This window comes from Homalodisca vitripennis, chromosome 5 (assembly GCF_021130785.1).
Source record: "Homalodisca vitripennis isolate AUS2020 chromosome 5, UT_GWSS_2.1, whole genome shotgun sequence".
NCBI classification, from domain to species: Eukaryota; Metazoa; Arthropoda; class Insecta; order Hemiptera; family Cicadellidae; genus Homalodisca; species Homalodisca vitripennis.
In genome coordinates this window covers 147,869,640-147,895,548 of record NC_060211.1, presented here as the reverse complement: position 1 = coordinate 147,895,548, position 25,909 = coordinate 147,869,640, and the positions used below count along the sequence as shown (strand labels likewise).

The following is a 25,909-nucleotide window of genomic DNA, read 5'->3' as shown; positions in this document are numbered from 1 at the left end:
TGCTGTGTTAAAACTGTCCCGGCGGAGTATGAAAACAGACTGCGAAAATCAGTGACCTTTACGGCTTCCTCTCGCGATTTAAAAGTGAAGCCAATGTCGTAAAATTCTGTAAGATGCGTCAAATTAAAGCTCTTAATATTGGCAATCTATTGGTTACATTTTTAAATATTAAAAAAATTTCGAAATAATTTTTATTATTGTTTTACATTTTACATAGCGTTTACAATGACAAGAAAAAAGTAGTAAGCGAGGATTTTTTTTTATTTTTTGGTCAGACAAAATTTGTCAGCGAGAAAGTTGTGTGAAAATAGATGAATATTTTTTTTTGTAATTTATCATTTTTTTATTGGAAGTTTAGTTTAGCCTGTAGTAGCGTATGAAGTGATGAGTGAACGTTTCTGCCGGAACTGTAGTTGGCGCATTGGCTCACTGATACCGTATTAACTCAATAAATTAGTTTATTGTGCAATAAAAATACCTTTACGAAAGAACCAAATTAATTTAACTAATTTATTAGTTTTAAAAATATTGTGGGTTTAATTGTTATTGCAATTATATACTTTATCCGTAGCAATAACTGTATTATTTACAACGGTGTTTCAACTCACTGTTGTTCACTCGGTGTTTACTCACTTATAAAATGAATAATGAAAACAACGAATATATTTTTTAAACATTTTTAATATTTGTACGAATATTTGTATTTAAAATTTAGCATTATTCATTTTAATTATGTTTTTAATAATATTTAACCTCTTCATCATGAAATGAGTATTATTACGGTATAAGATTTATCTTACTAGCGTGGTAAAATAGATTTCTAGTTATTTGATAATATTTTTTCGTGGATTTTAAAATTGGAAAATTAAAAAACGTGTCACATTTACAATTACAGATGTACTGCTACTATAACGTATTGTTAATTACTCTCAACTTAATAGTTTCCGTTTTCCACTTCTATCGGCAGTCCCACGACTGCTGTATTTTTTTTAATGTTTTATTTATTAGTTACATATGATGGGTTAAACAAATCATGAACAAAATATAAATACAAAGTGGTTTGAAAAAATTATTAATTATACAATTATCTTAATTATACATAGTATTTATATTTACACGAATTTCAATGAATTCAAGTTTGAACATTATTTTCATTATTTACATCATTGTCATCATTAATTTCGACAATACTTAGATTATCTGTTCGTTCAATCATTTCATTGTATTCTCAAAAAGATACAATAGGTTTATGGTAACTGAAATAAGAAATAAAAATGTTTGATTGAAATTTATCTAAATATCGTATAAAAACAGCATCGATAGTCGTTTTATACTTTGTTGTACTGACTTTTCGATCATTAGACATAGTCAAACCTAATGTTTCATTCAAAAATTCAATTAATGATAAATTTTTGTCATCTGCGAAGTTAATATTAAAGTCTCCGCTTAATATCAACGTTTAAAAAATATATTTGTTGTTTTCATTATTCCTTTATCTGTATAAAAATATTAATATGTTTCATACTCACTTTTATACTGAAGTCAATGAATTTAAAATTCAATAAATAAACAGTAATCCTTCAATTAAATAATTACAATAATAGTCAAATTAAAAATTCACTTAAATAAACAAAATCCAGTACACACAAGTTGAACTTCCCCACGTGGTCAATTTAACTTTACTTATGTATTCTACACTCTAATACTTAATGTACAACGCGTTCACATTTACAATTACAGATGTACTGCTACTATAACGTATTGTTGACGTGACTCACAAAATTATACTTATCCAAAAAGCGTCCAACGCGCACATAATACTGTCAGAAATAGTCGATGTATTAGTGTATACGTGTACACAGGCTACTGCGCGTGCGCTAGTCTGGCTCTCCATAGCTATAGATATACTATTATCATTAGCATATTACATTGCGTTAGATTTAGTATTAGGCGTTTAAATATATCATAAATAGCACAAAGTGACTAAAATAGAATAAAACAAATTTTCCAACGATTATTAACGTTTCCATGGAAACCACTTTAGCATGTCGGTGACGCGAACCGAGGATTTTACTCTCTACCAAAAACGCTCAAACGCGCCTAAAGAAGTATTCACTTCAATAATTTTTCTAAGAAGGCTTTCTTTCTGAGCCACATAACTACAGATAATCTGGAATCTAACACCTTTCTCAATATGCTTTTTTTATTTGTAACAATTTATTTTTTGTTTTATTTTGAACCAATTTGTGGGAACTCAGAGTTCAATAATGCTTCCACCACATTCAAAACCATTGTAACCTCAAAAAAAAGAACTTATTTGAAAATTACTTCGTGGTGCTAAGCTACTAACAAAGCCAAGCAACAGATACCAATCTAATTGCAAGAGGAATGCTGAATGAACCCATTCTTGCAAGTTTATCTTATTATATCTTATTATTTTATATCTTCATAAATATAATATAAATATAAATATATATATATATATATATATATATATATATATATATATATATGTATGTATGTATGTATATATATATATATATATATATGTGTATGAATGAACCCATTCTTGCAATTTTATCTTATTATATCTTATTATTTTATATCTTCATAAATATAATATAAATATATATATATATATATATATATATATATATATATGTATATATCTTATATATATAAAAATCTTGAGTCACGATGTATGTTGCCAATAAACTCCAAAACGACTGAACCAATTTCAATCAAATTTCACATGTATCCGTAATTTAGTCTAACTTAGAAGATAGGATAGTTATTATCTGAATTATTCGCTTATGTCGTGAATATAAACGAATAAAATGAAGAAAAGTTTTCAAAGCGCCTGCACATTATAACCTGCAATTACGAGATAGATACGTATATTAAACAGTGAAACACTATTTGAAGGCGCTAAGTTATGATGTATAATTGTCTAAACTAAATTTTTGGTTGAACTTAAAGGTTGAGTGGTAGACCACTTTGTAATAAAATACATTATGCATGTACAATACATTTTTGACATATTTTCTTGATCGTGACATCAAGGTAAAATCTACATCGGGGTTGGAAATATAATTTACTTCAACCAGAAATGCTCATACGCGGACAAAACTTACGAAAAGCGTGCGAAGCCGCGGGAAACAGCTAGTATATATATATATATGTATGTATATATATATATATATATATATATATATATATATATATATATATATATATTATTATTATTTATGAAGATTGTTGAGAGCTACGTTTTAATTTTAAGTTATTTAATAATGCTCTGCAGAAGATTTTTTTGTAATTATTGCTTCAAGCGGTTTGAAAAATACCTTAACTGACAGGAATATTTTGATACATGTTATTGGAATTAAAATTAAGATTATTGTATATTTTCAACTTAAAAACAATATTAGAATTTTAGTTTGATTGCACTAAAATTGATTGCACTAACCTTGCCTCAGTTTTAAAGTATAAATTCTGTGTTTCACATTGACAAGTACTCGTACCTAATATCATTATTTCCTGATATTCCTGTATAGTGTAATTTTCAAATTCAGCTCTTGTTGTGAATTATATGAGAAAAGACTTGCCTGCAATGGCGAGAATTGCAATGTCTCGTGTCAGATAGTTTGACTTTCTTGGGGCAGTGGCGAGCGTTACCCCTATGGAGGAAGTGACGCTGACGATACATCTGTCCAGCACCGCAAGTGGCCGAGCAAGGTCCCCAGCCCGACCAGTTAGACAGAGCACACCCTACAACAGTTCCCGCAAACATAGTAGAACAAAGATGAGCTATTAGGAGTGGAACATACAGGGGATATAAGGTGAGATCATGTTTCTAATATAACAAAGAATGGATAAAAATATCTGTGGGACCAAAACTGACAGTATTCACTATAGATTAAGTAAACAAAGACATTAGGTATCAATACTTATGTATATAATAGTCATTTTGCACTTTTGACTTCACATTCTGTTATTAAATGTAGGGAGAGCTGGTGGTCACAACTCATAGTTGCAGAGATCGCATTGGATTTTGAGGTTGATTCAGAGAGGTGCGGGTTTAAATCCTAAAACAATACAATAAATTATGGGAATGATGCACTTTTATTAGTATTGTACATTTAGGAGTGTACCGAATTTCCACATTACTCTGCATGTAGTTTTCTTCGTATATATATATATATATATATATATATATATATATATATATATATATATATATATATATATATATATATATATATATATATATATATATATATATATATTAAATAACCAAATAACCAAACTAACATTTGATCATATGTGATATGATATGAATGTAAATAAAAGTCATTTGACAGGTATTTGGTCATCCGATCATATGTGACAGATACAGCCAAATACAATATAATTGAATCGTAAAAAGTGGGGGCTCTGTGGTGGAATGGTACCACATTCACCCGGCAAGTGCGAGATCCGGGCTCGATCCCGGCGGAGCAAGTACTTTTTGCGATTCAATGTTTATTGAAATTAAATAAGGCTATTACCATTTATATATATAATGGAATGGAATATAATTGGAATGGACAAATAAAGGCTAAAAGGAGAAAGGCCTCTCTTTCAAAAAAAAAGAAAAAGAACTGAGGTTTGGTGTTAGTTAAATGGAGCAGATGACATCCTCTACCAAGAACTATGTGCTAGTTACGAATAAAGGATGCCAAGGACATCTTTTGAAAATGACTGAAACTATAATTATGAAGATGAAATCATAGGGAAAACCAAGCTAAAGATATTGCTTTTCTCACACGACTGATGTTCAATTATGAAATGAAATGAAAGAAAGTTTATTTCCGTTACAATTACAATACCATTAAATTAATATTCATATATACTTTTATATGAAATTATAATTATTACATATACAATAAAAAACGAAAAGTATTATACATAATGTTTGGAAATTAGCCTACATGGGCAAGCAGCCTGTGTATTATCTGATTTTTTAATAGTTTTGTTCATTTTATCTCTTCCCGGTATAGTGCTTATTAGGTTGGTTGAAATCCATGGCTTGAGGTTTTTCTTATGGGCGACAGGATTTTCAATTTTTTTAAACTTGATAATGAACCTGAAACTGTTTGCACACCCATTTGTATTACAGCAGTTCAGGACATGTTCCTAGTGAGTATTAGTAAGATTATCGGTCAACAGTGCTCGGTCTATGTACGTGATGGCTAGTGAGGGCGTGTCCTGGGGTAACATTGCCGAGTGCAATACTAAGTGCGGTGCTGCAGTGGTCTGTAGCACTGCTGCCCGAACACCGCCAGTCGCCGCATATCAAGACGTTATTCATTCACAACTCAAATCGCAAATTGATTTCATGATTAATCGCTACCAAAAACTCACCCATCTGTGTAATTGGCTCCTCCTCGCAAGTTTTCTCATACAGTCTCTGCCTTGTGAGGTACAGTCTGGCCAAAGGCTTCATGTCAGCACCTGCAGGTAGGTGTCACACAAAATTAATCTATGAAGTTATTAATCTAATAACCTTTTATTAAGTATAACCTTTTGTATAATGTAGAATAATGGTATCAAACTCAGCAATTTTAATAGTGGCATTCATTCATTGTCACTCAAAACCACAGCACGTAAGAAATTCCAATTCTTACCTGAAGAATCATAGAAAGGCGAGCGGGGATCGTTGGGGAAGGAAGATGTTATTCGGCGAATCTTGTCCTGAGGGAAGGTCTGCTGATCTGGAGACTACAAACATGTAAAATATAACACACTTTACCAATTTATTCAATTATAACTCAGAAGATATGTTGTGTCAAAAGTTTATTTCTCTTTTGGACGATTAATTGTAATCTAAAAAATACTTCATATTTGGAAAATCTTTCTCCAAAATCAATGTTCAGAAACTATAAAGACAACAAAGTTTGGCGATTGTTAAAGCTGATAAAAATATATTAACTGTGATACAATATATATTGCAAGATAGAAAATTTTTAAATCTATAGATAAAGTAATACACATAAAAAATAAATTTAAAAACAAACACTCCAATAATAATTACATTTTATGTGTATGAGGCCTTTCGTTTACAAACATCGTAAAATCCACGTAATAATATTATTGACAACAAAATGCCTCACACAAATAACATTTATTTAATATTGGAATTTTTTTTTTAATTAATTAATTAAATTCAATAATAAAGTAGCTTAAACAATATATCAAAATAAAATTTTGTTGCTTCATAACCATTGATACTAACGTAGTTCAAGAATGATACCATTGAGTACATAAACAGATCGGAGAGAAAATTTTACTCAATTCCGAATTTGGTTAATAATACATTTTATTTTTCAAGTACAGTATACAAAAAAGTTATTTATGAATAAATAGTAGAACTTTGTTTCATATAAAAATGGCAGGATTCTTATGTTTAGGTTTATCACATTAAAAGTTATCAAGATTTATGAATATTGGTTTCTGGAAAATGCACAAGTGGTGACATGAATTGCAAGAATGTTACATTAATAGTACAAAACAAAATATTATTAACTCACAGATTCATTAACAACTACATTATCAAGAGTTCATCAGAAAACCTTTCAAAATAAAACACAAGGATTTTAAGGACATTGGAAGAATACAGTGCAACATACAATGTAAGTGACTCCACTGTCAGTGCCAGCATCCCAGGGGTAAAGGTTAAGAACCTTGGACTCCACCCAACTGCAGTTGGTGAGGCACAGCTCCAAAGCTGATACACCCACGATCCAGTCTGGAGACGGGTCTGTAACATTCAAAATAGGTGAAACTCAACTGTCAGTGTCAGCATCCCAGGGGTAAAGGTTAAGAACCTTGGACTCCACCCAACTGCAGTTGGTGAGGCACAGCTCCAAAGCTGATAACACCCACGATCCAGTGTGGAGACGGGTCTGTAACATTCAAAATAGGTGAAACTCAACTGTCAGTGTCAGCATCCCAGGGATAAAGCTTAAGAACCTTGGATTCCAATCAACTGCAGTTGGCGAGGCACAGCTCCAAAGCTGATACCCCCAAGATCCAGTCAGGGGAAAGGGTCTGTAACATTCAAAATAGGTGAGACTCCACTGTCAGTGTCAGCAACCCAGGGGTAAAGGTTAAGAACCTTGGACTCCACCCAACTGCAGTTGGTGAAGCACAGCTCCAAAGCTGATACTCCCACGATCCAGTCAGGAGACGGGTCTGTAAAATTTAAAATAGGTGAGACTCCACTATCAGTGTCAGCATCCCAGAGGTAAAGGTTATGAACCTTGGACTCCACCCAACTGTAGTTGGTGAGGCACAGCTCCAAGGCCGACCCCTACGATCTAGTCTGGAGTAATATAATCATTTACAACTTTTCATGTAACGTCCTTTTTGTAAAGCCTTCAAAAACATTAATCAAACAAAACTTCTCTACTTTTTCATAATTTTATTAAGCTAAATTTAAAATAATTAATGCGATGCTTTATACACAGCAGAATATGCACTTAGATACTTTCTCAATAGATTATACTGTATAATAAAACATTTGCTATCTATGTGTAACGTAGGTAATTGTCCTTACCTATCATCGACACAAGTGACATGAGGTGATGTTGTTTGTCCACTCTGAACACTGCGAACGTCTTCCCTGTCACATTTGGGTAGCTGATACCTCTGGCTTTGATAATTGTGCGTATGTTACTGCTCTGGAATTACAGAAAACCACCAATACGATTATTACAGTATGTACTTTAATCATGATTAGTTACCAAATGTTTGAAAATCTATTAATTACAAATAATAAAGAAATGAATTTGAATTTGATAGTGCAACCCAAATTCATATCTAAGCATAAGATGAAATACTTTTTAAATATACTCTGAAAGATCACCATTATGTTCAATACAGAATTATAGCTGAGATCAATTTTAATTTCTTCGTATCAAAGTAGACGAACAGTTTTAATCAGTATTCTATGTTATTCTGTAGTTCAATTCAATTCAACGTGGTTCAAGCAGGACATATAAACATGTACATCTTAGGTTATAAAAGGTATTGATAGTGATCTAAAACTAGACATGAGAAATATTTTATGTCATTAAAACTCTAATAAAGTTGTACAAGCAATTTCGAAAATAAATCTTTAAGAATAATCAAATCGGAGAAACAGAGAGAACTGGTAAGGTTTCTTGAAATGGTTTCTTCCACCATTACTTACTTCAGATTTGAGCTCAGATTCCAACATTCGAGTAGAACCTCTTTCTGCAACATGCTTCAGACCTATGGAGGCAGTCCCTCCGTACTCCCAAAACCTAGAAAAGCCAAGTTTATAAAACTTCCATTACTTGACGTCAAACAAGTAAAAACCTATGCCTATTTACAAGCATATGGAACTCTCTTTAATGCTATTTTAGAAGTATGTGATCAATCCATTATTATTGTAACTAAACACGCATAGTTTTATTATTTGATTATTATTAGTTGGACATTTGGTATTAACAGGGAAAATCGTACTAAAGTTGCATCATGATGCCAGGCGTTGAGGCTCTTTATATTATCTTCTCATATTCCGATCACTTGGTATGACATTTTGTCTTAAGTTTTGATCTCATTTTCTAGACAAAAGAGGCATGATAAACATCAGTAGATAGAACCAGATGACCAATGGGGCGGAAGGAGATGTCAGGCAATCTATCCACCCATCATGCAAAAGATAATTCGGCGAATAAGAGAGTATCCTACTAGCACTAGTATCTAGTCACTGGCCTTATCCAGAACATGTGGAAAGTTAGCTCTCGTGTCGAAAATTTATCTTCCGTGCAGAAAGAAACTAGTTTCTACCTAAAAATATATCTCATGATTGATGATATTCGTCTCATGAAAAATATTTGTTAATGTGCCTTCAAAGCCCTCTAAAACGATAAAAGATTTTCTTTGCCAATCCGCAAAGGTAGCTTTATTAGAGGCAGCCTGAGAATCTTCATTAGCCCTCTCAAAAACAAGTTTGTTTTTAATTGAGTCTTTTAACCCTCGACATCTTGTTACAGAACCACTATAACTTTGTTTCTTCCAAGTCCCTTGAAGATCTATTAGGGTCGTTTCCAATAGCCTGGAATTGGTCTGACAAGTAAATTTGTAATGGCAAAAGATATTCAGTAGAATACATTTTAGATGGCATTGCAATTCCGACACAAATAAAAAGCAATAACTCTGTCAATTAATCAGAAGACAACAACAATTGACGTTACTACTCGGTTTACTTTAGAGGAGAAGAGTGTGCCGTCTTCGATAACAATTTTTGTCCGGACTCTTATAGGGCACAGAATAGTTCATTATACATCTTATACCTAAAGTCGGTGGATTGAGATTCTTGATCATATAACCATTGGTGAAGTGAGATGTAAATAATATACCTGTAGTTGAATGAGTGAGAAGCTCCTATGACGTCACTAAATCTCGTGAGCCAACTGTTACTGGGGAAGTCCTTGGGGTGAGTGTGTCTTGACCATAGTCCTTCAAAAGTCACCTGCAACAGTTACATGACTCAGTAGCGTTATACCACAATATTATGTATGTAAAATCATTCAAATGCTATTAAGAGAGATAATTTACTGCAATTTGTACACATAAAACGCATATTCAGTACTTTTAAAACCTAGCGAACAATTTAAAAAATTTAATTAAATTTTATTTCATTATTTTATTGCTTATTATTTAATTATTATCGGTATTATTATTTAATTACTATTTTATTAAATTAAATTACAAGTCTAAAAAAGTGCTATTCTTTCTAGATGGCAAAATATGAAACATCTATAAAACTGTGTGAGAACAGTGTATTTATTGAGTTCTTATCAATTTAAAACCAATTTGTGCTAGTCGAGGATCTAGTATCCGAGTAAGCAGATTAGTAGGCACTGGTAAAACTACGGCGGTAGAAAAAATAGCCACTATTAATTTATTCAATAAAGTTTCACATCGTGTTTCATTCTTTGGCAGAGCTAAAATAAATATGTGAATTGTCACAGTACACACACAACAAATAAAAGAATGAGAATTCAAAAGTACAAATTACATTTTCGCTCAACAATATTATTTAAGGCATATAACAAAAATAAATAGATAAATTAAGTATTTAAGTATCTCCAACAGAGTAATATGCCCGGTTCATGAGGTAACATGTAAAGTTTTTGAATTTCTGAATTGAATATTCATTTTTTAATGATTTTTGCAATTTATTGTAATATTTTAATGCAGAAAAATACACTATGCGTTTATAGAGTTTTAAACGATGAACAGGACAGTGTAGTATCTGATTCCCTGCATTGTAAGGGTGAAATACTTGATTTTTATAGACCTGTTCACTATTAGATTTGTAAAAACTTTAAACTTTAAAAATGTACAGGGAGATGGGAGGGTCAAAATGTTCGTATTTATGAAAAATGGGTTTCACGACTGTCGGGATCGGAGCTTAAACACGATTCTTATACTCATAATTCGTTTTTGCAATTGAAAACATTTGTTGAGTTTACCGAATTTCCCCAAAATGTCACCCAATATAACTATAAATGAGAACAGTGGTATAAACCCACTACTAAAGACAGGAAATTCTCCATACTACTATCAATATCACTAAACGTTACCTCATACTTGGCCTCGTCGCAAGCACAACAATATTCCATCACTTCGGGCTGCATGTTCTGGTTCTCCTGCTGCTCCTCACACAACATCTTCGACAGAGGACCGTCGTCCTGGTACCACACATCTCGGTGCTCTATCACAGTCGCCCTGCACACAGAAACACTTACTTGAGTCATTCCATTAAGTGGTTAGTCGCATTGCATCAGTAGAAAGTAATTTGCTGACCTTTTAACAGGTCTAAACCTTATGTAATATTAGGTTGTGGGGTAATAAGATAAAAAAGGTCTAAAAATGGAGGAATAACAGGAATAAAGAATAAAGGAAGTCTTGTCAAAAAGTCAAGAAATAGATTGAGCCGTGGATAAAAAAATGAAATTGTTCTATAGGTAAAAGCTGATAATATGACAAGGCGCGTAGTAGTATAGTCGGTATCATGTTTGGAAAATGATGTAAGGATGTGAAACCCTTCCATAAAAGTTAAACAATAATATTTTGCTTTACGTGATGGAAGATGCCTAATGATAAATTTGTCTTGCATTACAACTTTACCCATTTTTTGAGTAGGTAGAGTGAACAAACGTTTTAGGTTGACTTCCGAACCACCAGCAATGGTCAAAGAGGGTATTGCAGGTACAGACTCGCTCAACCATACTGATCGTTGAACCCACAACAAGACAGTGATTATGGAAAACAAAGAACAAGTTAGAAGAAAATGAGGAGGTCTAACGATATGTCTTGTATCATTAATTTGTTTAACTGAATACTTCTAATGGATATTGATTAAATGTTCAGCCACAATTCGCCGAGTACACATCAGAACTTCTATCCATTAAAAAAGGATTTCAATCCATATGTGTTTTTGATAATCCTCAGGAGTTATGGATTAGCATACAGTCCTCGTACTTCAACAGAGCGACGACCATTTCTTAACAATTAATACGAATCAATAACTTTTCACACTTCTTGAATCATCGTAACACATCGTAACACAAATGACCTTTTAAAATAATTTTTTTTGGTTAAACAAAAGAAACAAGTAAGACTGGCGAACTGACCGGAAGATGACGCATCCACTGCCTGGAGGAGGAGCGGTCCAGCGTACTTGTATCTCGGGCTTGGGCATGGAGCTGGTGTGGGTTACCATATTGGGACAGTTGGGGCTGAACTTGGTGAGCGTGTCCCCGTACAGCTGGAACAGGCCGACAGGCCGAGGTGTGACGTCACGGGTAGAGTGTATCCTCAGTGGCGAGGGGTTCTGCGGCTCCACGACCAACATAAAGCCCGTGAACTTCTGGGGCACCTGTCCGTGATTGCGCTGTCCGTGGAGGCTGACTGTAACACAATTACAATTGTTTTGAACTCTGCTCACTTTTCTGTTCAAATTATGTTCAAGCAGGTTTGATTACAAAGTTTGATTACAATATTGTTTATATAACTTATTTTAAGAGAGAGTGGATCACACTCCTAGAGCATGGTCTGGAACAGGATGTTGGTTCAGTTACAAAGTATAAATTATATAACTTATCAATAATTGTATAATGTTATTACTTTATAGTCTATGTCTTGTTGTATTGTTTTATTATATTATATTTCCTTGTTATTTATTATACCTTGTCTAAATTATCATGTAGGCTAACTTTATAAGCAAAATTGTTCTATAGCTCGTTGTGTGTTGAAATTTTTATGATTGTGTGTTTATTTATAATTGTTATAATAAGGTGATATTTGTAATTTTGTTGTGTTAGTTGAGATTTGGCATATTTGTTAAAAATTAAAATTTCTAGTTGCTAAACTAAATACAATAAAAATGGCTAGTGCAATTATTAAACATGAATGAGAGGATAAGAAAGTGTAACTGTCATGAGCTTAAATAGTGCATGATATTTGTATTATCCTAACCCTCGCGTGCCCTTTTGGGTATTTGGGTTTAGCAAAATTGTAAGCTTTGTAAAATTTGTTGAATAAAAGATTTTTGACTTTGACTCACAAAAAAACAAAACAAACACAAACAAAGAGGAAAACGAACTACACACAGACCATTAGAGGCGATGGGTTACACCTTCGGCAGGTCATTCAGAACTGTAGGTACGAAAAATGCTACAATTACGTCACTTACTTGGAGGTTATTACTTTATGGGTTATTTAGTCAAGTGGATTTACAGTAGAACTATCTCCCATCTAACATGTTAGATTTATGTGAACATACAGAGAGTTCATCCCTCATGCAATTTCTTGCCAAGGGTTTGATGTCTTAATCTACCAAATTGATCTATGGCTCACGATTTATCGCTGAAGTCCATCTGTTATAAAGTTGAAACTTTGCGCCGATGGCATCTCATAACGCAAGTACCAAGGTGACCAAGGCCTATTTGTGGTCTACACAAGTTTAAGCTGGCGGAATCTTTATGATGCAAGTTTAAGAAGCATCATGAATCTTTACAAATCGGTCACCTGGATAGTAACTGACGGTCTTCCTAAAGGTCCATTAAGCTAAGAGAAAAGACTATAGAACATTAAATTTATAATGCAGACAGCTACTTATAGTTTATTTCTTCATAACGGCTTAGAAAGGGGCAATGGAGAAAATATTTCGTCGCTCATAAATCCCACCGAGATAAAAGCGAATTTGCAAACATATTCCACATTGGAAGTTGCATACGGTTTCGCTATTCTCGCAGTATAACCATACGTGATAGCCTACGCATTCCTGAGATGTGTGATTGTCTCTAAAATACATCTCAGGAATCGTTTACAAATCACTGGATGTCTATATTTAAAGGTAGATGGAAAGGCGCCCTGAAGCAGAACAGGGTACAGTTATTTCACATACAGTGAAAGTATGTGAGGCAACAGAGTGTACATAGTATTTGGTTGAATAATTCCTACGATTTCAGTAGCTCCTACTGAACTATTAATGATCAGTGGACACTATACCAGATGTGTGTAGGTATACTGAGATGATGCTCATAACTATGCTACATTTCAAGGTGGTTTAGTCTTATACAAGGTAGAAGTACACCACACACGTGTCTACGTAAGGTTGCATGCAAAATTTCAAATCTAAACCTCATTTAATTGTTTAGATGTTCTTCGGACAGATAGACAAACAACCATACAGAAGGGAGATATGTATCTCCTCGTGGCAAAAAATACAAACGTTGTGCTAACCTACTGAGTGACAAGTTTAAATTACGCGAAGCCAGATCTCATGGACGATATTCACCCTCATCAAACTCATTCATTAGACAACGTGTGTCCAAAAAACCAAAAAAGAGAATTTCTCATCTAACTCAATTGTGGTAAATAGAAAGCTTAATGCAAAATTGCAAGTCATTCGTCACTTCGTTCTAAGACATTGTGTAGAGGGTCAGCATAACTGTTATTATTTAACGTTACAGGTAAACAACATACACTATGCAAACAGTAACCGAGCAGGGTGTTGTGCTGCTACACATGAAACTTGACACGGTATTTTAAAACATTGTGTAGAGCGGTGGAGACTGTAGAACTGTCATTATTACACGTTAGAGAAAAACTGAGACGACAGAATTCACGATGCAGACAACAGTGATCTAGCAGAGTGTTGTGTCGGTGCACATTAAACTTGACAAGGCATCTTTAAGACATTGTGTGGAGGCTCAGTAGAAGCGCGCGGACTTGCAAAGGCTTCCCCTCCTCGTGTATAACTTAACCTAACACTAAGAGGATTTCCGACAGGGTTAGAGAAATACGCCGGATCCTTTATTGTAGTCCAAATATTCTGTTGGGACTGCAAGCCATGACATTTCAGTTTCAGCCTGACAACTCAGAAATAACAAATTTCAAAATAATGTCTAATGTGTGTGTGTGTGTGTGTGTGTGTGTGTGTGTGTGTGTGAGAGAGAGGGAGAGAGAGAGAGAGAGAGAGAGAGAGAGAGAGAGAGAGATTGAATCCAAAAATGATTTGATTGGGTCCAACTCCATCATTCTGCATATATTATAAATATGTTACACTTACAACAGAAAATATTTTTCTATTAGACTGGAATTAACTAATGATATTAACATGGAAAGATTTAGATTATGTAGCCTAAATATTCAGTCGTATATTCTGAATGTTAATGTTAAAACTTAAAATTGTACAGGAGATTCTGTCTAACTGAGTTGAAATTTTACAGATGTAATATCCTCTACTAGGAGGATTCTTTGAACGAATTTCAACGAATCAAAATGATTTATTTCTGCATTTTCATGTCAAATGTCAAAAGGTACAGTTTTTACAGTAAATGCATGCAGGTTGGTTGAGGTTTACAGATGGCATGTACTCTCGGAAGAGACAGAATATTTGATTGAAGTTATATTTCTAATTGGTTATGTTGAAACGTAGGCTACAGTTGTAACGGAATACTCGTATAACGCCTTATTGGGCTGAATTTTCTAAAATGTAATATCCTCGTGGTGGAGGGAGGGGGAGGGAGTTTAACAACAGAATATTTGTTAAGTCATATTTATGGATGGGTACATTAAAACGTTCAGATCTGAAATATTATATAGAGTATATTCATTTAAAATCATATTTATGATCGTTCATATTAATACTTACAGTATCAACTGTTGATATATATTATTGGATTGGACCAGTGGCGTAACTAGGACGGGTTTAGGGGGAGATGTATTTTAATAAAGAACACACCACACCGGGAGATATGGAATAAATCCGAAAAATTTAAATTTGAATACATTAGTTAGAATTAAAGTAATTAATTTAACTTTGAATTCCAGACAAGTTTGATAGTTGTTATACGAACATTATTAAAATTTAAGATTCTTAGGTGGGGAGGTTCTATTCCCCTCATCTCCTACCATAGTTACGCCACTGTGTTGAACTTTATAAGGATACCAAAGAGGAAGAAATACGTGATACAAATTTCTATTGTTCATAATGAATTTTTAATAGGTAATACATGTTTTGGATAAAACATATACAAGGTTTTCATACTTTCAAGCTCACACTTTACTTAAGTTAAAACGTTTTGTAACGAGAGTCCTCTTTTTAAAGAAGTTAATGTACAATCAAGCAGTATTAAAATATATCACACTAGAGTTAAACAATAACACCATATTAATATGCCTCACCTTAGCCTGTGATAAGTAATTAACATTCAACTCAATAAGTTTCATTCAATTCACTGTATATTCAACTGCAGCCAAGGTATTTAACCTCATTAAATGTATTAATCAACTTAACGAGGCTGTTACCTTAAGGTCCCACGATCTCACGTTAACCTTTTCACTTGGCAAAGTAGTAATAACATACTGATGCTGTGCACGAGACACTTATTCGAAAATAAAAATAAAATGTTCAAAAATAAAGATTTTTTACAGCCACAACTCTTATTATAACAAAACGAGAAAGTTACAGAACAAAATGTGAAAGGAACATTTAGTCCCACGTTCATTTCATAAAAAATAAAGTATTGAGGCATAATTATCATAAGTGTATTTTTGTACCGAATGACGATAACACATGGGGGTGGTGACTTCTGAGGTCGTAGTAATAAATACTCGAATTTCAAAGTTTACTTATAAGTTCAATTTAATTAATGAAACTTACAAGCACCACTTTTAGTTGGTAAATTAAATGTATGCCTTGCCACGTTGCTGCCAATTAGAGTACAAGAACTAAAAATGTATATCTGATAGGTGGGCCTAAAATATCCAATGTTCTATGGAATTATGCCTACGATATTTTACTTTATAAAACTTTAAGATTTTACTTCCCTTCGCAATATGTAGACTCACAACCCGGGCGTCGGCGTCTTGGCACGAGACATTGAAGCTGTAGTCTAAGAAGGGTTATTTCTAGTCGGTAATTACTAGAAGAGGAGTAATGTTCAAAAATAAAGATTTTTTTACAGCCACAACTCTTATTATAACAAAACGAGAAAGTTACAGAACAAAATGTGGAAGGAACATTTAGTCCCACGTTCATTTCATAAAAAATAAAGTATTGAGGCATAATTATCATAAGTGTATGAAGTTATGAAAGTGGTAGCCATCTACTCAAATAATACGTGAGCTCGCGGACATAGCGCGCGAGGTGAAATCGGTCACGTAGTTGGGCTGCTACGAAGGGTTACAATAAAATATTCATACGCGTGCCAAATAGGTAGTTAGTCCGTCGATAATTTAGTTCCGGAACATTGGATAAAAAATAATATTAAGTTGTACTGGCTAACTAGGTTGTGAAATGTTGCATTATATAAAATGGAACTAACTAACGGTACATTTTTATAATGATTTTCACAATTTTATTTTCACATTGCGTTTTTAAATAAAACATAATTTAATGAACAGTATGCAACCAATACTTTATTTTCGGCAAGCGGAAGTGAACGTAAACCCACATGAGTGACGCGGGTACACGGCATTCAGCCACAAGTTGAAAGCAGAGCGATCAACAAGTTTTCAGTTTGTGTTTGAAAAACAGCAATAAATAAAAGTGTTGTTGACGGCAACCGACTGTAAACAATTTAGTTCCGCTATTTTCATATTTATCGCCGTTTCAGATCGAGGCAGCGGACAGAACAAACAGGGCCATTTACAAGCCAAAATCGTTCCCCAAGTAATAAATAGCAACAAACAGAATGCTTTCACTTAAAAACTTTTCGACTTTATAGAATATACAGTAAACTAAAGTTAGATAATTGTTGTTTTAAGAACTGAAGTCAAGATGAATATCGTAGTCCTCTCGCCCTAACTAACAAAGAGTACACTACACAACGAGTCGCGTAGAAGACTTCGCTTCATACAAAATCTCAAAGCTTTAGCTCATTTCATTTTTGAGATGTCCTGTGGAAAAATAGACGATCTTAGAGAAAATAATTTTTACATCTCCCTCACGAAAGAGACATTGTACCAGAACACTGAGTGATAGATTTCAGTCCCATAGATGGATATGTACCAGCATAGAGCTCATTCTTGTCTATGTAGAAGTGAAGTTTCGTGCAAAATTAAAAGATGACATATTCTTCAAGATAGCTTGCCACATGATATTTGTTCATTAAGTTAGGTTACATAGCATCGTTCAAATTATAAACGTCTACAAACCAAGTCCCCATAAAATTATGTTGTACGTCTTGGGATACTTAGGCTATATATGTTAATGGTGTCACATGTTAAATATTTCATATGAGTGTACAGAGTTTGTTTACAAATTTATTTATCCTGATATTTTCTCGTTGCCATCATGGTTATTCATAAAACCAATGTAAAAGTATTCGCTAATCTCAGCCCAACCCCATGGAGTGACATGCACCATAATCTAACTCAGTGTTCCTCGTACAGAGGAAGTTTCATGCAAAATGTCAAGTGTATAGTTTGTTTTCGAGATATCGTGAAGAGACACAGACATACAGACATACAAATATGAAACTGAACAATACGTTAAGTAATATTCTTGTGAGTATATTAAATTAGAATCGTACACCCAACGTATCATAGAACAATACAACGATATTGCTAGTAGATAGAATTTGCTTTACAAGTACATGTACAGGGTGATTGAAAAGTAAGTTGGATCCCCCTTAAACGTTTTTGTTATTTTAGATATGTTAAATCTGTTTGGAGCTACAAAGGGCTATACTAAGATAATTTTCAAATTTTTGACACAGCGTAAATGGGAGTGGGGGTAACTCAAATTTTCAAACAGCACTTAAAGTCTTGTAACATATAATTTTAAAAGATTTGGTTGGGCAAAAGGAATACGCTTAAAGAATTGAAATCAGACCACTCTACAAGAAATGGTAGCCCCAAATGTAACTAAGCTTTATTGTAGTTCATAATGTTCTCAATTGAAAAACTCATATTTTACATACACAAAAAACTCAATTTTTAAAAGTGCACACAAACACAGACAAAGTCTGAATAAAAACTACAACTAAACTCACTAAGCACTCAATTTTGCCAACTGAATAAGCCAGACGTTTCAAGCGAACTGTTCGAAATTCTGGGAGAAACCGCTCATAAACTGATTAGATAAGAGTATTGCATAAATTCAGAATTAGATAAACAATACAGGATGATTTGTTTTTCCCAACTACTTTCCCGACCAATAACCACAACCTTCATCTTCTCAATCTCAATTACCGAAATAAATTTTTTCATTATTTGTTAAATTACGTATTATTCTCAACGTCATGAATCAAAATAAAGCTCAGTTACGCTTTAGAGCGGCAATTTATCGTAGAGCAGTAATATTTCAAATCTTTAAGCGTATTACAGGTCAGTGAACTACAGAATAGGTCAATAGGTCTGCACTCGCCGACCAACCACATAGAAATGTATTTATATTGAATCACAAATCTTAAAATATCTTTTTGTACGATTATGAATGTTAAACAGCACAGTTTGCTGCTGGGTTTTACCACGCCAGAACCGCAGACCATTCAGTTCTTTTATAAGCTTTTGATGAAGAGCCATTTGAGGTAATGCTATTTAATACACAAATAATAAATATAAAATTTCACCCTTGGATATTAAGCACTCTTCTTTCACTAATATGCTTAATAAGAATTCTATAAATATAAATTTTACAATTTATTAAGCAATTTCTCCTCGTTAAAAACATCCCTACGTTTTACCTTGTAATAAGTAAAATTACAAATTCCTCATCTAGCACAATATTGATTATTACATACACAATAAATCAATATATCCACGGTTCAAATTTAACGTTAAATTTCAGGAATACTAAACTGCATTTACAGGTTTAGTATTTTTGTCTTGTCAATTAATGAAATTTTAAAATGGTTTATTTTAAGTTTTTGTATTGAGCCGTAAACGCAGGCTGGGCTTGCTTACGAGGATGCCCCACATGAGTAGAACTATCCAAATTGGTTTTGTCATAAATAAGGAGTTTTATATTTGGCCAACAATGTTATAAAAGGCTATAAATTATTCAATTAGATTTCAACTTAGTACACAGTAAAGAAAAAAATCAAAGTCTAAAATATTTACGAGTTGAGGATTATTTAAACATATTTGTTAAATAAGATGAATTGTTATTCCCCAGATCGGTTCTACCTTCTTGCAACTCAAAGTGCGGGAATTCATTGAAATGTATTATATTCAATTTATAGCATTAACAAAATTATGCCATTCAAAGTAACATATTAACAGAATAAAATTCCCATATACAGACGTGAATGTCTTCCGACTTTGTGAATTATAGTTGTTATACGAGTATTTATGACTGTAATAACTGAATTTTCCACAACATTTCCTCTCAATCATCATATTATACCAGACACAAACATAATATGATCCGAGTTCACTCCGTAAAACATCTCCATATGAAAATTCCCCTTACCATATGATAAGTGAGCTCTTTACTAAGCTCCCACTATATCTGCAAAATGAACCATCAATCAAAACCTTCAGAAGGTCGCTCGTGGGCTCCTAATGGATCGAACCTACTATTCTGTGGACGTATTTCTTCAATGATCTAAATAAAGCTCGTGTTTGTTATAAATGATGTTGATTTGTTCAATTTAAAATAACTTAATTCATGAAATATTAGTTAACATTTATTATATTTTTTGATTATTATGTTGTAAATTATTTTCTTAATTGTAACATTTCAACTTCCTTTTATTTGGGTTAGCATATTATAATGTATTCTTTCTGAGGTTTTTATCGTTTCAACTGTCCATCGTTACAGACCCTAATTTCTTTTAAGTAATTAGTTATAATGTTCGTTTATTAATTTTAATTTAAAACTGGTGTCACTGAGAATATTGCCTGTTACTTTAGCAATGCTATAACTATGTAACGTTTTGTAATAATAACATAATTTGATTTCGAATTTTAATCTCCATGACTTAAGATGGTTTAATTGTGAATTAAAATGTTATTTGCTATGATACGTAATTTGTTATCGCGTCTACATTCTTCAGTCGAGTTATTATAAAATTAATTGCTGTGCAGAAATTTTTCTACGAATTTTGCTATAATTGTTATTATTTTGTGTAGTTTAGATAATTTTCGAGCTAAATAAACTGTATTAATAAGGAAAACTAGGTATGCTACAACACGTGTGTAGAAAAAGTAGTAATTTATTATAATTCAAATACTTAATTTCTATGTACACATGCAAAATAAGTAAATGCCATGACAAAGGCATTTCATTAGGCTTACTACAGTACTGAATCGCAGCAATGATCGCTGATTGACCAATCGCTGTACAACTCTGCCCCTTCCATTCTCATTATTTATAAGCGGATGACATTACCGGCACGGCCAGTTTGTATTGAACATCCTTTAATTGTTCTCCACAGGAATGTTGGTATATATACAGCTTGTAATTGATTTAGCAATAATTTGACGTAATTGGGCTGGAAACTACTATCAGATTATGAGTGTACAAAAAATACCAAGACCCGTTCCATTCATACAAATGTACGTAGGGAGCTATTCTTAATTTCTTTTAGTGACAGCAATAACAGAGATGACACAAACTGGTCACAAAATAGTTTGTGTTTTCAACGTGCATTCCGTTGGAGATGTCATTGATATTCAAATTTCAGCATTAAAAGTCGCCGATGACATAAAGTGGGTTGCTTCAACTAGATGGAATTGCAAGCGTTGAAGTTTAAACAAATGACGTACAAAAGTGCCTAAAGAACATATCAATCGCACAAGAGTGTATATCCTAAATCCTAAACCGTCTTTTGGAGTTGTAAAGGCCTGTTAGGAACTATCTTCAAAATGGTTATAATGCATTTCTAATTGCAAAACTGATACAAGCTTAGAGCCTTCTGACTACTCTGCTTCAAATAATTGGAAAATGAAACGTTAGAACAGCACATGGTGAAGTGAGTGCTTTGTGATAGATCAACAGTTCAGTGATAAGGCTAACTCTACATTTCAGACTTTGGAGATCTGGAAATCTCAATAAACCCTTCCAGAGCTTTCAAAATATTAAAGTGTTTTATGTTGTATCCGGACAACAAGTTTACGGATCGGTCTTTTTATCTAAATTTATTTTCACAGGATCTGTTTAACTTGGTAGCTCCATGAGTGGCTCTTCCTATCTGTAAAATAAACCAGGAAATTTTATTTGACAAAAAGATGGGGCGCCGCCACTCATCGAGATTGGTTGAATGACGTTGTCTCACTGCACTGGATTTGACGTCATGAACCGAAGACGGGGATTATTTAAGACGACGTCAAGACTACTCGGTCTTGCCCCATCCGATTTTGGAAAGAGGGCGTTGTGAAGGACAGAGTGTACGTGCCTGTGCTGTCTGCTTTTATCAAATTTGATACACAAGATTAATTGATTGATTAGACCATTAAATATTTACATGTAATACGAGATAAAGTCAAATATAAAACATACATAAATATTATATATTAGTATGAAAAAAATAGTGTAAAATAACACACTATTCGCACCAGCATTATGAAATCCATGCGGCGAATAAAAGGGCCTCATATAATGTTTTATATATACCAAGTGATTTCCTAGTACCTACCAACTGACGAGTACGACGACTTAGACCTACTTAACCTATATGGTACTTGAATTTGCTTGCCCTAGTATTGTGATCATGCACTTGCTTATTAAATAACAGTTTGGATACATTTTGCTTAGTATAGACTAGGCATTAAAAATATATATGAGATTGATAATATTGTTGCTGTCTTCACTCAAGGTAAAGTTACTGAGAGGAACTTCCACCTTCTAGAAGCTTCCGGTTACAATACAAATTAGCGACGTTACTATTTCATACAACACGAATTTTGCAATTATTCTTAAAAATTATTGTACATATAAATGCTAATAATCAAGTATTCCTTTATAAAAACTCGATATTATTCAATAGGGTTATTAAAAGTTGTTGGCCATTTTCGTTGAATCAATGTGTTATGTTATATATAACAAGTTAGGATTACGCCACACCATATGTTGCATATGTTGCGTAACATGCTTCGCTGAGGTTGCACACAAAATTGAAGTTTGCAGCTCATTCAACGCTTGAGGTGACCTTTGGACAGAGATTCAATGATACAGAAAAGAAAATACATCCCCAAAAGATAAATTGTGTTAGCCAAATGAATAAGTGTTTCAAATGACGCTGAGCCAAATCCCATGGACGGTCTTGCACAATCATAGAACTAATTATTGTCTATGTAGAAACTAAGTTTCATAACAAATTTCAAGTCTACAGATAAAACGGTTCTTGATATCTCGTACCCACGGCTAGTTAGACTACACGTGATAATGTGTCACATGTTAAAAAGTGAGTATAGTACTCAGATTTTTACCTTTTGCTGTACTTTTCTTGTTGCCATCATGGTTACCCATAATAGCAATGTAAAAAAAATCACTAACGCTCAGCCTAATCCTGTGGAGTAACGTGTAACATCATCGAACTCAATATTGCCTGTATATAAATTAAACTTCATTCAAACATTCAAATCTATAAGTTAGTTCGTTCTAGAAATATCGAACGGACATACTTTCAGATATAACGATACATGACAATTTCTAGCCCTTCGAGTGATAGGTTTACTAATGCTCAGCCAATTAGATAATATTGCACGGCTTTCAATTATTCTTCGTTATGAGTATGCGACATTTCGACAACACGCATTAAATGAACATCTTGGAAGCTTCTGCGGTTGGGTCTGGCAGACGCCAGTCGATGTGCAAGGGTAACCAAAGTGAATATAATATGATGAGAAGAGTTATTGCGGAAGTAGGAGTGGTGAGGAGGTGGGGATACAGTCCCCAGACACAATAAGCTTTATATAACACCCCCCTCCCCGTCGCGTCTACATCGGTGTCAGTATATTGTCTGTTAAGTCTGATACCGCTAATACATTAATCTCACATGCCTAAGGTCTGTCTCAGAGGAACAACATGGGAAACCGTCGAATAAATACATTTTATGCATACATGCCTAAAAAGTCGAGGTTATATTCATATAATTTTGAAAACAAAACTCTTGACATTTATTACCTACGAGCAAACATAACAAATAAACATAATATGCAATGGAATATGGAAGGAGTTCACAAAATGTAAACAAAATATTTACCAAACTGACTGTACCTTTTTTTCTCGGATTATTGAACACGTAATTACCCATAGCTCAAAATGCTCCTTTTATGTTTATTAATTGTGGAAGGTTTCAGGTTGTGGCTATGAAAGAAACTAAGAACATAGCCAGGAATTCTTTTATTTTTTTTTTGGGGGGGGGAGGTCCAGACAACTGATATTTTCCTGGAGTGGACAGAGATTAAGGTCCCATTTTGTTCCTTAAATAGTTCTTGACCCGTTTCTTTGTTGAGAACGATCTTTCAGCAGTACATTTCAGTAATACTGAATTATTTAAGTAATAATAATAATTACTAAAAATGTAATTGAAAACATTGAAAATTTGTGGGGGTCCGGACCCCATGAGCCCCCTTGCTCGCTACGTCCTTGAAATAAACAAAATATTATGAGGCTGACTGGCAGTGATGATTGCATGTCCTGACTAACCTAACTTCTGTCAAATCTGACTGTTGCCCTTTAACCTTCCTGACTGTTGACACAAAATTCGAAAGAGTTCCTTGAGCTAATAGGAACATACGAACCAAGTTTCGTCTCTTGTATCATTCTATCAATAGTTATCACACAGACAGACAGACAGACAGACGTCATGATTTTAAAAAGAACCTGCCAAGTTCTTAATAAAAAGTAATTCTTTGTTGATAATAGTCCAAGAGCAAAGGAACAATTGTATAAGCGCACAATCAGGTTTTTCTGAAATCGATAAAGAATTGTTTTAAAGAAAGAAATCGGTCGTCAGTCAGCCACTCTAATTTTAGAAGAAGTCGAAATGGGAGGGTAACAAAAGGGTTAAAAATGTACAATAATAATCATATTTATCAGCTTGAAACTTTTAAAACTAACGGCCAGACGTGTAAATAAATTTTAAAGCAGCGTCAACTAACCATATGCCAACCCTTAAAGTGCAGACCTTCAGACTTTTTGTATCGTTGTATTACTAAGATCCGAGTATAACTCGTTTATTTATAAGTCTGATGGTCAATAGTCAATAAAGCTATGGCTAATGTTTTTTTTAAACATTATCGTTTATTTATTATATATAATAATGAACGTTTGAACACTTTTGATATATATTTTTTTATTTTGTACGATGTACATTTCAAATTCTGTAAATTCATCTTTAGTTACATGTTGTTAAGGTAAATTGTGTTCAATTCTAAACATGTACCTAAAGATGAATTTACAGAATTTGAAATGTACATCGTACGACATAAAAAAAATATCAAAAGTGTTCAAAGGTTCATTATTATATATAATTTCATCAAACACTTTTTGAGGCTACATCTCTAATATTATCGTTTAATATTTAACCATTTAGATAATCTCCCACTTTGACACCCTCCTCCAACATTAGCCCAACTAACGATTGATTCCTTGCTTAAGAAACATTTTTCAAAAGAAATTAAGACAAAAAGGTTGTATAATTACGCAGTGAAAATTAGTTCTGGGATCTCTGACTATAATGCATTGCCACTGTTCTATGTATTCGGGCATGAAAAATTGAAGAGATTTTTGTGAAATTTAATATTTAAAATATTGACCGTTTCGTACTCTTGAAGTTTTAAAATTGGTAGTATTTTGTAGATGTAGTCGTATGTAAGACTAACACCAAAAACACATCAGAAGCCATATATTTGCTACGATATTGATTATGATTTTATAATTTATAGGAGCAGTTAAAAAATGGATACATTTTGCTGAAGTTATGGAGACTCGTCTCAAGAGCATTCACTGAGGTCGTTTGTTGAATTCTAGAAAGAATTCCCGATTTGAGAGTTTATTTTATTTTTAAGTTGGCATTGGTTTCAAAGCTAAGTATTTAATGGCAATATTTGATTTTTTCAGAGTATTTAAATTACATATATGATTTTTTTTAACACAACGTCTAAGAGGTTTCAGTATGAGAATAAAATACGCAATGTTGTCCTAGGAGCTTAATTTGAATAAATTAAAGTATTCAAAATTATCAGGTTGGATACTTTAGAACCCTGGTATTTATTTCTTTTGCTCAAAATAAAAGTACTTCTTTAATGAATATTTTTTCAAATCGAGGAACTAATTAGCAATTAGCAACAGAACGCGATAAATACAAATGTTTAATTGATGAAATACGAAAAAGAGATAAACATAAATTGAATTCTTAGTTAA

The 25,909-nt window shown here is 33.2% G+C and overlaps 1 protein-coding gene across 1 annotated transcript in view; it reads right to left on the bottom strand.

The window, feature by feature from the left end:
• LOC124363654 (spondin-1) overlaps positions 1 to 25,909 on the bottom strand; it is a 161,449-nt gene that overhangs the window by 15,507 nt on the left and 120,033 nt on the right. Inside the window, exons 3-11 of the mRNA XM_046818915.1 lie at positions 11,715 to 11,991; positions 10,662 to 10,806; positions 9,432 to 9,544; positions 8,237 to 8,330; positions 7,601 to 7,724; positions 6,672 to 6,802; positions 5,670 to 5,763; positions 5,407 to 5,496; positions 3,609 to 3,771 (exon numbers count right to left, since the gene is read on the bottom strand). Of these exons, the coding sequence (XP_046674871.1) occupies positions 3,609 to 3,771; positions 5,407 to 5,496; positions 5,670 to 5,763; positions 6,672 to 6,802; positions 7,601 to 7,724; positions 8,237 to 8,330; positions 9,432 to 9,544; positions 10,662 to 10,806; positions 11,715 to 11,991 (1,231 nt within the window). The remainder of the gene's footprint in view (positions 1 to 3,608; positions 3,772 to 5,406; positions 5,497 to 5,669; positions 5,764 to 6,671; positions 6,803 to 7,600; positions 7,725 to 8,236; positions 8,331 to 9,431; positions 9,545 to 10,661; positions 10,807 to 11,714; positions 11,992 to 25,909) is intronic.